Here is a 13,541-nt window from a genome sequence, read left to right on the forward strand (position 1 = left end):
GAATGTTTTGCCAGAGTGTTCACCCTTGCTGTCATCCAATGTATAATGATTGTATACTTGCCTGTTGATTATGTACCCTCACATTCATGTGTCGATCTTGCATCCATACGCATGTCTGCTGGATATGTACATCCCTCTCCTGCTTGGACCTTTCAAGGTTCGCAGTATTGTCCAAATAAAATAAATAAAATAATTATTGATGGCGTAGTGAGTACCCAGCAAGTGTGCTTGTAGCAGTTACCCAAAGAGTGTTGAGAAAAGCCTCTGAAAGGCCATTTTGCCAGCTCTCGCTGGGACTGTGCTGCGCGTTCCGCACAGGCCTGATCGTTCTTATTGCTTGACTTTGCCGTATAGTACTGTGGGAATGGTATTTGGTTCTTAAACTTTTCTTTATTTTGTTCAACTATTCCTCATTTGAAAAAAAAAATGCTGTTGTTAAAAATTCTGTACAGTTTCTCAGGAGACCTTATAGAGCTAACAAGGGCTCGCAGCACAAAAGCGTGAGCATGACACTGAAATATTGGTCATTGACCGCGAGATCAAGATAAGTCGCCGCCTGGCGGCAACTGGCCGAAACTATGAAGTGGAAATTGCTCCTTGCGTCGTCTGCTTGCCACGTGCACGGCGTTTCTATGTTCGCGTTCGTCATGCACGTTCACAAAGTGTGGTTTGTCCGGTCATGTCAACGTGAGTATAACTGTTTTTACGCATGTATGAAACGACGTACGAAATCATTTGGTCTTTCTAGGTTGCTATTGCATTGTATTAAGATCAGCGAGTGCAATTTTCTAGAGTGCTGTTTATTGTCGTTGTACCCTTCATTCACCAGAATATTTGCAGAGTGGGTGCCGCTTTCTGTTTCAAGCACATCGCAAAATGCTCTTGGCATCCTCCCAAAGCTGAGGACTATTAAATGCTGTGTTAATGCAGCGTTTTGTTGTGACTTGATTGTAAAAAAAAAAGCTTTAGGCCATGCACTTGCGCGCTGTTGGTAGGTTTACACATACGACACAGACGTTGAAGTATGATTCAGACGCCATGCCTTATATATATATAATAATAATAAGTTCACGTGCTACGTGACGCCAAACATGCGCATAAGAGTGTTTTCACACTCGTCGTTTTGCTTATAGATGGCGCTGACTGTCACTCCTACTTCCAAATCCACATATAAACCCAAAAAAGTGGATGGAGGGAAGGCCGCAGTGGTAGCTCAGTGGTTAGAGAATGGAACGCGTTATACGATGGTCGTAGGTTCGATTCCTGCCCACGGTTGGTTATTTTTTCGTCCACTTTTCTTTCCTATTTACATTCCATTGGTTCTAATAACTTCCCCTGTACATTCCTTGGCATTACTGTCTGTTAGATCTCATTAATATTGTGTTAAAACACGGAAAAACGAGCCCTTAGGTATACACTTCTTCCCTTTTATATATATATATATATATATATATATATATATATATATATATATATATATATATATATATATATATATATATATATATATATATAATGTATTATTTCACTGAAAATTTCATCTTTTTTTACAGTCTGCGGCGTTTGTGTTGCATTGTTAGTCACCGAACGAAGGCAGTAGTAATATTTTGTGGCTTAAAAAAACACGCTTGTCCCAATAACCAGGCATTTGTTTTAGCACCGTCATGCACGTAATTCATCGATGAAAGCTTTCTGCTGACATCTATATAAGATTTTTAGTGGTCCAAGAACATGTGCGTACACGTGGTAAGCGCAGTTTAGCGCGAAGCGCCGTCAGCCACTAAGCTTTCCTGACTACACTTATCGGCTATCCCACTATGGTGAACAGAATAAGAGAAAAATCATACGTATAAGGTGTGAACGGTGGTACTGAACAAATCGCACAGATATGCGGGCTTTCTACAATCTTTCTTTTTCTGTTTTTTTGTAGTATGCAGATGACAAAGATGTAAATAGGTAGTTCAGTCACGCTACAGCAGTGCGTAGCAGGCGGAACACAAGCTAACTACGCACAAACACAGTAAAGATGTGATATAGTGCGAGTGTGAAGAGAGTCACCCGAGGTGAGCATCCTATAAAAGGCAGAATGCGGTTTACTCGCGGTTAATGCTAACGTTGCATAGGCGTCGTGCACCAATTCAGTAGAGAAGGGCGTAGATAATATTAACAGTAAATTGCAGTTAACGCATTTTATCCGCCGACAATCAGCTCAGACCACATGCAACAAAGCGTCGCTGGATGTATTTGTATACACGACGCCGACTGCCTATCCACACTTGCACGGGGACGGTGCAGCCACCTATAGTCCGATGTCGCTGCGAATAGCGCTGTTTGCCAGCATTATGACTATCTCGTCATGACGTTCTTACTGCTTGTGCTCGCATTGTTTATGTCATTTCATGCATACACTTCCAAAGCTCACAAATCTCTCTCTGAAAATAAAGTCATCGTGATAAGCTTTGTATATTTGGAAGGAACGCTAAGAACCCTGCATATTTCATTTACTTATGACCAAAAGGTAATGTAAACTGACAAACTGACACAAGGAATTTCGAGCAATGACAGTCGTTAGATATCGGTGCATTCAAAAAAGTATTTCACACTATTGGCTAAGATCCAATGTCTTGTTTCACCTATTGTTTAATGTACTCCTCTGTGTACTTCTCGATCCACTGTAAGGACACCCTGTAATGACCTGTGAAAGGCGAGACATTATTGTACAAGTAAATAGAAATAAAATAAAGAGCATGAATAATCTATGCAGAACACAGTTTCAGGACTGTAGACAATGTTCTAGGTGATATCATGGCGTCAACTAACGTGTTTTCTAATTCTATTGCCTGAAGAACTGCTTCCACAGTTAAGATGTTATAGGGATGTCGTACAGCACGATTCGAGGTTTTATATTGCAATATGTATCATACAGGTTCCTATCGTCCTTTGGTAAATAACTCAGTGTAGACGTGACATGGTGTGCATGCGAATTCAGTTTGCGTGGTTACTACTTAAACTGTATCTTTCAATTCGAAAGCGCGGAAATGGCGTTCCAGCCCGTCATACCAGCAAACGTCTCCAGGTTTTCCTTACACACAGCATCGGCGTCTGCCTCACATAAAGAGAAATACAATTACCAGCAGCAACAACAGTAAGAACTCAATGTTTTACAAGCCACCATCTGTCAGAGGGGCCACAAAAACTCGCTGATAAGATCCCTCCCAGCGAGGTAACACCATTCTTTACGATTATGTTGTTTCCGAGTCGCTTATGATCCCTTGGTCAGGTCACCTCCACTGTATAAATGCTTGGACACCACCAACTCTGCTAAATATAAATCATGCTCATACAACCAGGAGTTCTCGTCAAGGTTGGAAGGCTATTGTTTACATAGGCATCACTAGAATTCAAGCGATCGACAACGCTACTTAAATTTCAACTGCAAGCAGAAAGAGTGGCGATGAATAAGGAGCCTACCTTTATCAGCAGCCTAGCACCAAAGGAGCTTGCCAAAAATATCATCGGCAACAGCGCCAATGTAAGTTGCGCAAAGTTCAGAAGTAAATCAGCTGGCAAAAAAATTCTTTTACGCAAGGTAAAGTATTTATTGTTTATGCTTTTCTTCGTTGAAAACACATTCAATTTTTCATGCAACGCTGACGAGTTCAAGAATTCTTAGAAGAGGACAGAAATATTGCCTGCCCTACATGGCGACTACTTTCACTTTGTACCATTGTGGCCCGCTGTCCATTGCAGCTCGATATTTTTTTAGTTAAAACTAGGAAAACAGGAGCGGGTCTCCTATCTACAAGGAGATACTCATTCGGGAGATTGCTCGTTCGAGAGAATGATGTGTCCGCATGTCATCGATAGCATAGACCCAGGATGAGATGAAACATTTATAACTAGGTAATTACGACTTGCCGGTATTGCTCAGTTTCTATGTTGCCGCTTGTATTTTTCTTCTGCTTCGTTTCTTTACTTTACTCACTGGCGCTTCTGTATGTATTCATACCCGTTATCATCAGCAGAATACGCAGTTCCAAAGCAGCACTCTTTGCACTATGTCTTCGCCGTACTTTCCAGTTTCGCGCGCTGTTACACGTGTTGAAGTGAATCAACTAGCCAAGTAAGTAACTATCCACAGAAATTGAGTGCGCTTGTTCTGACAAGGCGGCATTTCACCCCTAAAGTCGTGGTGACTGACCAGAGTGTCTACTCAGAGAATTAAAATACCATCTAACTTTGGCCCTCCTCAGAGAAGACCTTCGGGTTCCGACACAACCCCCCGCATTGTGTCATGCGCAGGCGAGTCTAAAAGCAAAATTTTCAGTGCCTCTGCAATGTGCACCGATGCGCATATTCAGACCATCGTAATGATTCCCATACTTTATTGAGGGTCTTTTAGTGGGCCTGCTAATCAAGCAAAGGGCCTGCGCTATCGGCTCTGTCACGCGCTAAGACCTCGAAGGAACGTATAAAGGGATGCGCTGGGATGATGGTGAGCCTCCTTCTTGAACCACTTCGTAGTTCACGTCGCTCACACGTCTGAGTACTTTGTAAGGTCCAAAGTACTTTCTCAAAAGTTTCTCACTGAGACCTCGCCGCCTAATGGGTGTCCAAACCCAAACTTGGTCACCAGGTTCACAATTACCTTCTCGATGGTGGATGTTGTACCGCCGTGCATCTGCGCAATGTTGAGTTCGGATGTGCACACGGGCCAGTTGACGTGCTTCCTCGGCGCGCTGAATGTACTCATTGATGTCGGGGGATAATTGGTCGAGCTTGTCAATGTCCTCATATGGAATCATGGCGTCCAGCATAGTTCTAACATCTCGACCATAAACGAGTCGGAATGGCGGTAGATTTTCCGTCAATTCCCCTCGTCCCCGAATTGGTCAAAGGCTAAGGGATATCGAAGAGTATCTCGCGCAACAGCGTGCACCCTTTACACGACGGCAATCGCGGTCACCATCTCCGAGGAGACCCGCAGCCACTGGGCCACGTTTCGGGGTGACGGCACGGGAACGCTCCCCGAGCCCTCGTCGGGAAAACTGAAGGCAGCGGCCTTCGGGGGCAAGGTCGCTGGGACTCAAAGTGCGGAAGACCTCCCATCGATGCTTTCACGCAACGCCGAAGGCATTTCGTCCGAGAATAATCGCAGTGCCGAAGAAACGCCGACATCCGCATCCGAACTTAGTGACCGCGTGTCACTCGACATACCTGTGCTGGTTGACAGTCTTCAGGTCAGTGCATTGGTAGACACTGGTGCAGACTATTCGATCATCAGCGGGAGGCTAGCGAAAGATCTCAGGAAAGTGATCACGCCGTGGAATGGAACGCGAATTCGAACAGCTGGAGGACACGTTGTAACACCGCTGGGTCGCTGTACCGCAAGAGTGAAAATTCGTGCGTCAACGTTTGTGCTCAGCTGCCTCGTTCTTCCCGACTGTTCGCGTCAGCTGATTATCGGCATGGACTTCCTTCGGGAATACGGTGCCGTCATAAATCCCCGTGAGCGCATCGTGATCTTCTCGACTCAAGGCGCAACAGATCGAGACGCTGATAACTGCCGTAGACTTGCGCTGCGTGTTGCTGACGACAGTGTGACGCTGCCACCTCGAGCAACTGTTCCCATCGAAGTCACTTGTGAAGACTTCCAAGACGGCGACGTGGTGGCTGAAAGCAACTTATCACTTCTGCTGCTCCAAGGTGTATGCGCCGCCCGAAGTGTTGTGCGCGTCCGTGATGGACAGTCAACGAAACTAGCTACGAACTTCAATTACGAGCACCGGCATCTTTTTCGTGGAACCACCCTAGCTTATGGAGAACCTGTTGCCGACGTCACGGAGTGCTTCGCGTCCGAGGAAACGCATGAGGATGAGGAATTTCTAGACCACATCGACATTAACTCGACGCTGTCAGACGAGAGAAAGGCTGCACTTCACGACCTTTTAAAAGAGTTTAGATCTTGCTTCGCCTCTTCTTCTAAAGTCCGTCAAACACACCTCACGAAGCATCGAATTATTACCGACGATGATGTCCGCCCCATCCAGCAGCAGCCTTATCGCGTTTCTGCCAAAGAACGCTAGGCTATTCAGACACAAGTAAAAGAGATGCTCGATGACGGGATTATTCAACCATCCTTGGTCCTCGCCAGTCGTTCTAGTAAAGAAAAAAAGACGGAACGCTGCGATTCTGTATTGACTACAGGAAGCTTAATAGCGTCACAAAAAAGGACGTCTACCCGCTTCCACGGGTCGACGACTCCCTCGACAGGTTACGACGTGCGAAGTATTTTTCGTCCATCGATCTAAAGAGTGGCTATTGGCTAATTGAAGTGGATGAACGAGACCGAGAAAAAACCGCGTTTGTGACTCCAGACGGACTTTACGAATTCCGAGTTCTTCCCTTCGGCCTCTGTTCTGCACTAGCCACTTTTCAGAGGATGATGGACACAGTTCTCGCTGGCTTGAAGTGGCAAAGCTGCCTTGTCTACCTCCATGATGTGGTCATCTTTTCCGAGAGCTTTGAAGAACATCTGAAGCGTCTGAGAAAAGTTCTGGAAGCCATTCGCACAGCTGAACTTACGCTGAAACCCCAAAAATGCCATTTCGGCTATGAAGAGCTGAAATTTCTGGGACATGTCATTAGTGCGACCTGATCCAGACAAAACTGCTGCTGTCGCCGCCTTCCCTGTCCCATCAGATAAAAGAGCAGTACGCCGTTTCCTCGGCTTGTGCGCGTATTATCGCCGATTTATAGCCCACTTCTCTAAGATAGCTGAACCTCTTACGCGACTCACCCGAGATAACGTACCCTTTACTTGGGGCGCAGAACAAGATACAGCGTTCACAGAGTTACGACAGAGAATGCAAACAGCCCCTGTTCTTGCCCATTTTGATGAGGACGCTGCTACAGAAATTCATACAGATGCCAGCAACGTCGGACTTGGCGCTGTCCTTGTACAACGACACGGCGGCGTTGAGCATGTGATAGCTTACGCCAGTCGTACTCTTTCTCGAGCTGAGACCAACTATTCTACGTCAGAAAAAGAATGCCTCGCAGTCGTGTGGGCGACGACCAAATTTCGGCCTTACCTCTACGGTCGTCCCTTCAAAGTGGTGACTGACCACCACTCGCTCTGCTGGCTGGCAAATCTCAGAGATCCATCCGGCCGTCTCGCACGGTGGAGTTTGCGTTTGCAGGAGTTTGATATTACGATTGTGTACAGGTCAGGGCGCAAACACGAAGACGCCGACGTGCTTTCTCGAGCACCTGTGGGGAACGCTGTCAGGGGCTCCGAAGATGAAGATGCCTTTCTCGGAGCAGTTAGTGACTCCGAATTTATGTCAAAGCAGCGGGCAGACGATGAATTGCGCCCAGTCATTGATTCCCTGGAAGGCCGCAACTCTCAGGTTTCTCAACACATTGCTCGCGAACTGTCCTCTTTTTGTCTAAGAAGAGGCATTCTTTAAAAGAAAAACGCCCGTGATAGCGACAAAGCCTTCCTACCCGGTGTTCCTACCGACGTGCGTGATGAAATCCTCCTGGCGTGCCACGACGAGCCCACGTCAGGACATTTGGGCTATTCGCGAACTCTCGCCCGAGTACGCCAACAGTATTACTGGCCGCGACTATCAACTAGTGTACATCGATATGTGAAAGGCTGCCGTGAGTGCCAGCGCCGCAAGACTCCGCCTGTGAGACCCGCGGGTCTGCTCCAGCCGATCGCACCACCACGGACACCGTTTGACCTCGTGGGAATGGACCTTCTCGGGCCTTTCCCTTTGTCGTCCTCTGGGAACAAATGGATTATAGTTGCGACAGATTATCTTACGCGTTATGCTGAAACAAAAGCGTTACCCCGTGGCACGGCCTCTGAAGTCGCGCAGTTCTTCGTGCACCAAATCGTCCTACGGCATGGTGCCCCGTCATGCGTGATTACGGACAGAGGGACGTCGTTTACAGCACGAATGATGGAGGACATTTTTAAACTGAGCTGCACAAGTCATCGAAAAACAACAGCTTATCATCCGCAATCCAATGGACTGACAGAGAGGCTTAACAAGACCATAGCGGACATGCTGTCAATGTACGTGGACGTACAACATAAAACCTGGGACGAGATTCTTCCATACATCACGTTTGCTTATAATACGGCAACGCAAGAAACAACGCGATTTCCGCCTTTCCGACTTGTTTACGGACGCAACGTGCGAACCATGCTCGATGCTATGCTTCCGTGCGACCAAAGCAATGAACTTGCTCAAGATGCTGAGCAATACACTCAATACGCCGAAGAAGCTCGTCAGCTAGCTCGCATAAACACCAGTCACCAACAAGATGCAGACGCACGACGTTACAACCTCCGCCATCGAAATGTCACCTACCACCCTGGGGACCGAGTGTGGGTGTGGATCCCTGTCCGGCGACCAGGCTTATTCGAAAAACTCCTAAGCCGTTATTTTGGACCGTACAAGGTTCTTAGACGAATCACAGATCTTACCTACGAGGTATTTCTGGACGGCGCAGCGTCTTCTCGTCGACAGCTTCGGCCCGAAACCGTGCATGTCGTTCGGCTGAAGCCCTACTTCACACAGTAGCCCTTGTGGTTTCACGTGCTACGACATGCCGTGACATTGCGTTGCTGCTGCTGTTTGTGTTCTCCTGTGTTTTTATGTCTTTTCTTTTTGCGCTTGGTGGAAGCGTTGGCGAAACTTCCTCATTTGCGCTGCGAGTAGTGACACTCTCCCTCTTTTGGTTCTCTATATCTGCGTGTGTATACCTTCATTTTTTTTATTTACGAGCATCGAGTCGATGCTTTAAAAGGGGGGGGGGGGGACTATTGCCACATGGTTTGCTTGGGTGAGATCGAAGAGTGAAAGAAGACAAAGACGATCTCTCTGAGCCGCTGCTTGAGTAGTCGACTAAACGAGCCCATTTTTATCAATTTTGTCGAGAGTGACGTGACACTATATTAGTTTTGCAACATTTCAAGTGAACGAAAACCCCGTAATAGCAGCAGGAGCGTGAAATCTCAATCATGACATTCATGACATATTAGGATTTTCATGTTATGACTAGTCAAATATGTTCTTTGTACAGTCACGTTATGCCATACCAAGTTTGGTATTGATAGCATTATCAAAACGGCCAGGAGAGCTAAAAGTCGTAGGCGGCTAGATAGATAGATAGATAGATAGATAGATAGATAGATAGATAGATAGATAGATAGATAGATAGATAGATAGATAGATAGATAGATAGATAGATAGATAGACAGACAGACAGACAGACAGACAGACAGACAGACAGACAGACAGATACATAGATAGATAGATAGATAGATAGATAGATAGATAGATAGATAGATAGATAGATAGATAGATAGATAGATAGATAGATAGATAGATAGATAGATAGATAGATAGATAGATAGATAGATAGATAGATAGATAGATAGACAGACAGATACGCTCAAAGTTGCCGAAGTTCGCTAAGAAATGCTTCGCATTTAAAATTGACTTTACTAGTTTCTCTTAACGTTCCTATAACATTGTAAGTTGGCTGTACCACGACAATGTTTGCGGGGTACACATGAAAAATGGAGAAAAAGCAGTTGCGCTGTACTGAAAGCGAAAGTGAGAATTATCGAGAAACTGTAGCGGGAGACGAAAACAAAAATGCAGCAAATAACCAAGTACGAATGGTGCGAACCCCGACGTATATATGCTAGTGACTAGTTTTCTTTTGCGTTGGTTTAAAAGATGTTTCGGTCAATATTTCAGTAGCGTATCTGCAAATATTCAGAGTTAATAGCGGCACTGACCGAGGAAAAGGGCACGCTACAAGGGTCATTTATTGCAGTAAAAACGTTTTGTGAGTGTAGGAAGAATGGATGCAATAACATCCTAATATTTGGCGAGCTTTGATGAGTGTCTTTTGTAACCTCTAAATTATGTCATTACATGAAGGTGCTTCTCCTCACGACACCTTCACTCTTATATTGCGTACTACAGCAATTTTCAATGGAATGACAGCGGTGGCCCTTCGAGGCTCTGAAAGTGGTGAAGTTACCACGCATATCCTTGCCTGTACCTATGTCTGCCATATACTCTTATCCACATATTTATATTGTGTATCAGAGGAGGACCATACGAATATAGCGCTGTTTTGTGATTCCATGACAAGTGGGCCATTGTCAAAGGCCACACTAACAGTGCTACAAACTTGGTAAGCGTGAATATATTAGTGCGAAATTATTATTAGCTTAATTAACAACAAACTGTGTAACTAAAAACATACTCCAAGCTTTGAGGGTCCTACTTGTTGTTTTGAGCGTTGGCACTTACCTACATCTATTGCAACGGCAGCTTTCATGTCGGAGGAAACAACGAGGATGCCAGAGCTTTTGCAGCGGCCATTGCAGCGGCGAGGCGCATCTTCGACGCCGGGCGAAACATGGGTTTCGACATTACCTTCCTGGACATCGGAGGCGGGTTTCCGAGAGAGCCGGGATGTCCACGGCTTTTCCTAGAGGCGAATTGTCGAACGCTTTTTTGACGAACGGTTGCTGTTTCCCCTCATGCTAAAGGGGCTTGTCCTTTTGAATCGAGAACCCAAACGTAATTCGGTGCTTGACAGAAAGCAGAGCACATAGAGCTGAGCAATCCCTTTTCTTTGCTCGTCAGGTGGGAGAAACTATGTTACTAATATGATCAAAGAATCTGGATAAATAATTTTTCATTCACAAACGAAGTGGATAAAGACTTTTTCATTGACAAACAAAAAGCTTTAGACGCGTTTCCGGGGCAACGATACAGTCTGATATGGCCAAATAAATGATGTGCTATAGGCACAAGCAACGCTTGTCCTTTAGCCTGGTAGATATTTGTAGATGAGCACTGTCGGAGCAAAAGCACTGCTCTGTGATACCACAAAAGCCTTCCATACCACAAAAGTCAAAGAGTAACAAGTAATCGGCACAGGTTCACCGCAACACTCTGAGCACTCGTTTAATTCATATCGTGTAGTTTTTTTTTTTTCACTAGAAACGCCCCTACAACACGTTTCTATGCTTTTGTGACCTCACAGCTTGCCAGGCTATCTTACGCCGTATTACTTGGCAAACGCAGCGTAATAGGACTGCTTTTATAGTTTATCATCTTGATGAGTGGTATTGCACACGTTGATACTATAATCCAATATATTGCACATGCGCACTCTTTTTTTTTGGTACGAAAAATAAATCATCCCGTGAATGCAGCTAGCTTAACATTACAAGAAGTGCACACCAAGACTCTTGAAAGTTATTCACTGCGCCGAAACTTATGTTTGTATTTGTCGTTCCAAATACTCACTGAATGAGCCCACTATTTCCTATAATCTGATGTTGAATTACAGCATAATTTGTTTGCTACGTTGAAAATTTTATGCGTTGGTTTTCATGAACAAATGAAATGGGATTATGATACGGAATTTTCATACAACAAACTTCACATGGTGCTAAGTGTGCTGATACAATGTCAGCGCGTAATACAAATTATCAATTCTTTAAGAGCTTTGATATTTATAGCGCTCTTTCCAACACGCCTGCGTTATTGCCACTTAATATGGGGAAATGCAAGAAAGCAATTCATAAGTACTTACGTTACAGAAAAAAAAGATCTACGTTCTGTTGCGAATCTTTCTTTTATTGCCAAAATATTAGAAATATTCCAAAAATTAAACTGATTAAGGTAGCCCTGCTCTACGAACACTCACTATTCGTGGTTATATACACAGTTTACCTATTCGAAAACCAAATTTTTGCGCACTCCTAAAACTACATTGAACATTTGAAGGTGTTCCGAGGCGGTGCACTAAATATCTCAAAAAAAATTTTGAAAATGATTGTAATTTCTACAGTAGTTCTATTTTGAATACATTTTGTTCAATAAGCCCGTTGTAACATTTGTTTTTGTTCAACGTTTTTTCCGTCAGGTTATAACATGTTGCATTGCTGCTTCGAGTTGTCTTGAAATTTATATTGCTCTTGTCGTCGTGATGACACAGTGAACCTGGGGATGTGGGCTTTGATCAAGCTACCTCATGCAGCCTTGTTTTTTTTTTTTCATTTTCAAAGCTCTCACTGCATAACTATACGAGGTATAAGAAAACAACTAAAATTATTATTGATCGAGTAATTGTAAAGCTCCTGACTCTCTCTTCTTCTGTTGTTCAGACAGCAGACATAGTCAACAAGTGTCTCGAGAAGCATTTTCCTGAAAGTTACAACGTTACCGTAATCAGCGAACCCGGTGGCTTTGTCGTTTCATCAGCCTTCTCCCTCTACACAAAGATCATCGGCAAGCGGATGAGCGGGAGAAGCGATGGTGAGCTGAGAAACGAGGAGAGAACCGTTGGTATAGATCACGGGTTTTTGAACTTTCTGGCCTTGGGGAACTGGGGAACCGAAAACGTTTTATTGGGCACAAGAACAAATAAAGAATCACAACATATCCACGTAGTGCAAGATGATGAGTGAGAAGAAGCGTCCGTCCGTCCGTTCTTTCATGCTTCCCGTGCATGCGTCCGTCTGTACGACCGTCCAAGCGTCCATCCACCCGTGCATTTGTCTGTGCGTCCTTCCATGCGTCTCTCCATGCGTCCATCCATTTTCCTTCCATCCGTGCGGATATCCATGCATCTGTTTGTCTGTCCGTCCGTCCACCTAGTGAACACTCCAAGTACCGCCATTTCGCATCTTTTCATCGCATATTCAGCATATGAAAGTACCGCCATCAAGCGGACACTCCGACGAATAAATGAGAGGTGCACACGCGCACTTTCTTACGGCCTGCGCTTCTTGTCTACTTCCCACCTTTCATCGCCTTTAATTCATGGCTATATACTAGTTTGCTATATTCATGGCACCGCAGCCAAACCCGCGCTAAACCTTGTTAAAACCAAGGAGGTTATGCCCAGCGAGTTTAATGTGGCAATCCTTTCTGGTCAGATAGGGCTCAAAGTGCGTCCTACTGATGCTAGTTTTTTTGTTAGCATCAAATTCAAGGCAAAGTTTATTGAAGAATAAGTCAGCAATACTCGTCTCTGTAACTTAATTCCGCAGAAACAACTATCTTTTTATGATGATCAACGTGCGCTGGTTTCCTTCTCAATTGAAAAGGATGCGCGCGTGCCACTCTCTAGTTCGGCCGTCGAGTAGGCTACCTACTACTACTACTACTACTACTAATACTACTACTACTACTACTACTACTACTACTACTACTACTACTACTACTACATACATTGCGGACGCCCGACCCACGGCATACGCAGCTTCAACCCCTCCCCCCCCCAAAAAAAAAAATGACAGCATATCCAATAGACGCCCGACCCATGGCATAGGGAGCTCCGACCCCCCCCCCCCCCCCCCAAATGACAGCGTATCGAAGGGGTGAGTCACGCAGAATGTAGAGAAGCTGGGTCCGCATGCCGATGCGGCCTCCCGTTCTCATACGCCAGAATCTTGTCGGCACCGCAACTCATCTTCACAGCAC

The 13,541-nt window shown here is 45.0% G+C and overlaps 1 protein-coding gene across 1 annotated transcript; it reads left to right on the forward strand.

Moving 5' to 3' along the window:
* Positions 1–3,316: 3,316 nt before the first annotated feature.
* On the forward strand, positions 3,317–12,523 carry LOC119173668 (ornithine decarboxylase-like). The gene is made up of 2 exons (XM_075894646.1): positions 3,317–3,532; positions 12,221–12,523. Exons 1-2 carry the CDS (start codon positions 3,455–3,457, stop codon positions 12,521–12,523), a joined length of 381 nt encoding a protein of 126 aa, XP_075750761.1. The 5' UTR covers positions 3,317–3,454.
* Positions 12,524–13,541: the final 1,018 nt, after the last annotated feature.

Source organism: Rhipicephalus microplus, chromosome 5, assembly GCF_043290135.1.
Source record: "Rhipicephalus microplus isolate Deutch F79 chromosome 5, USDA_Rmic, whole genome shotgun sequence".
Taxonomy (NCBI): domain Eukaryota; kingdom Metazoa; phylum Arthropoda; class Arachnida; order Ixodida; family Ixodidae; genus Rhipicephalus; species Rhipicephalus microplus.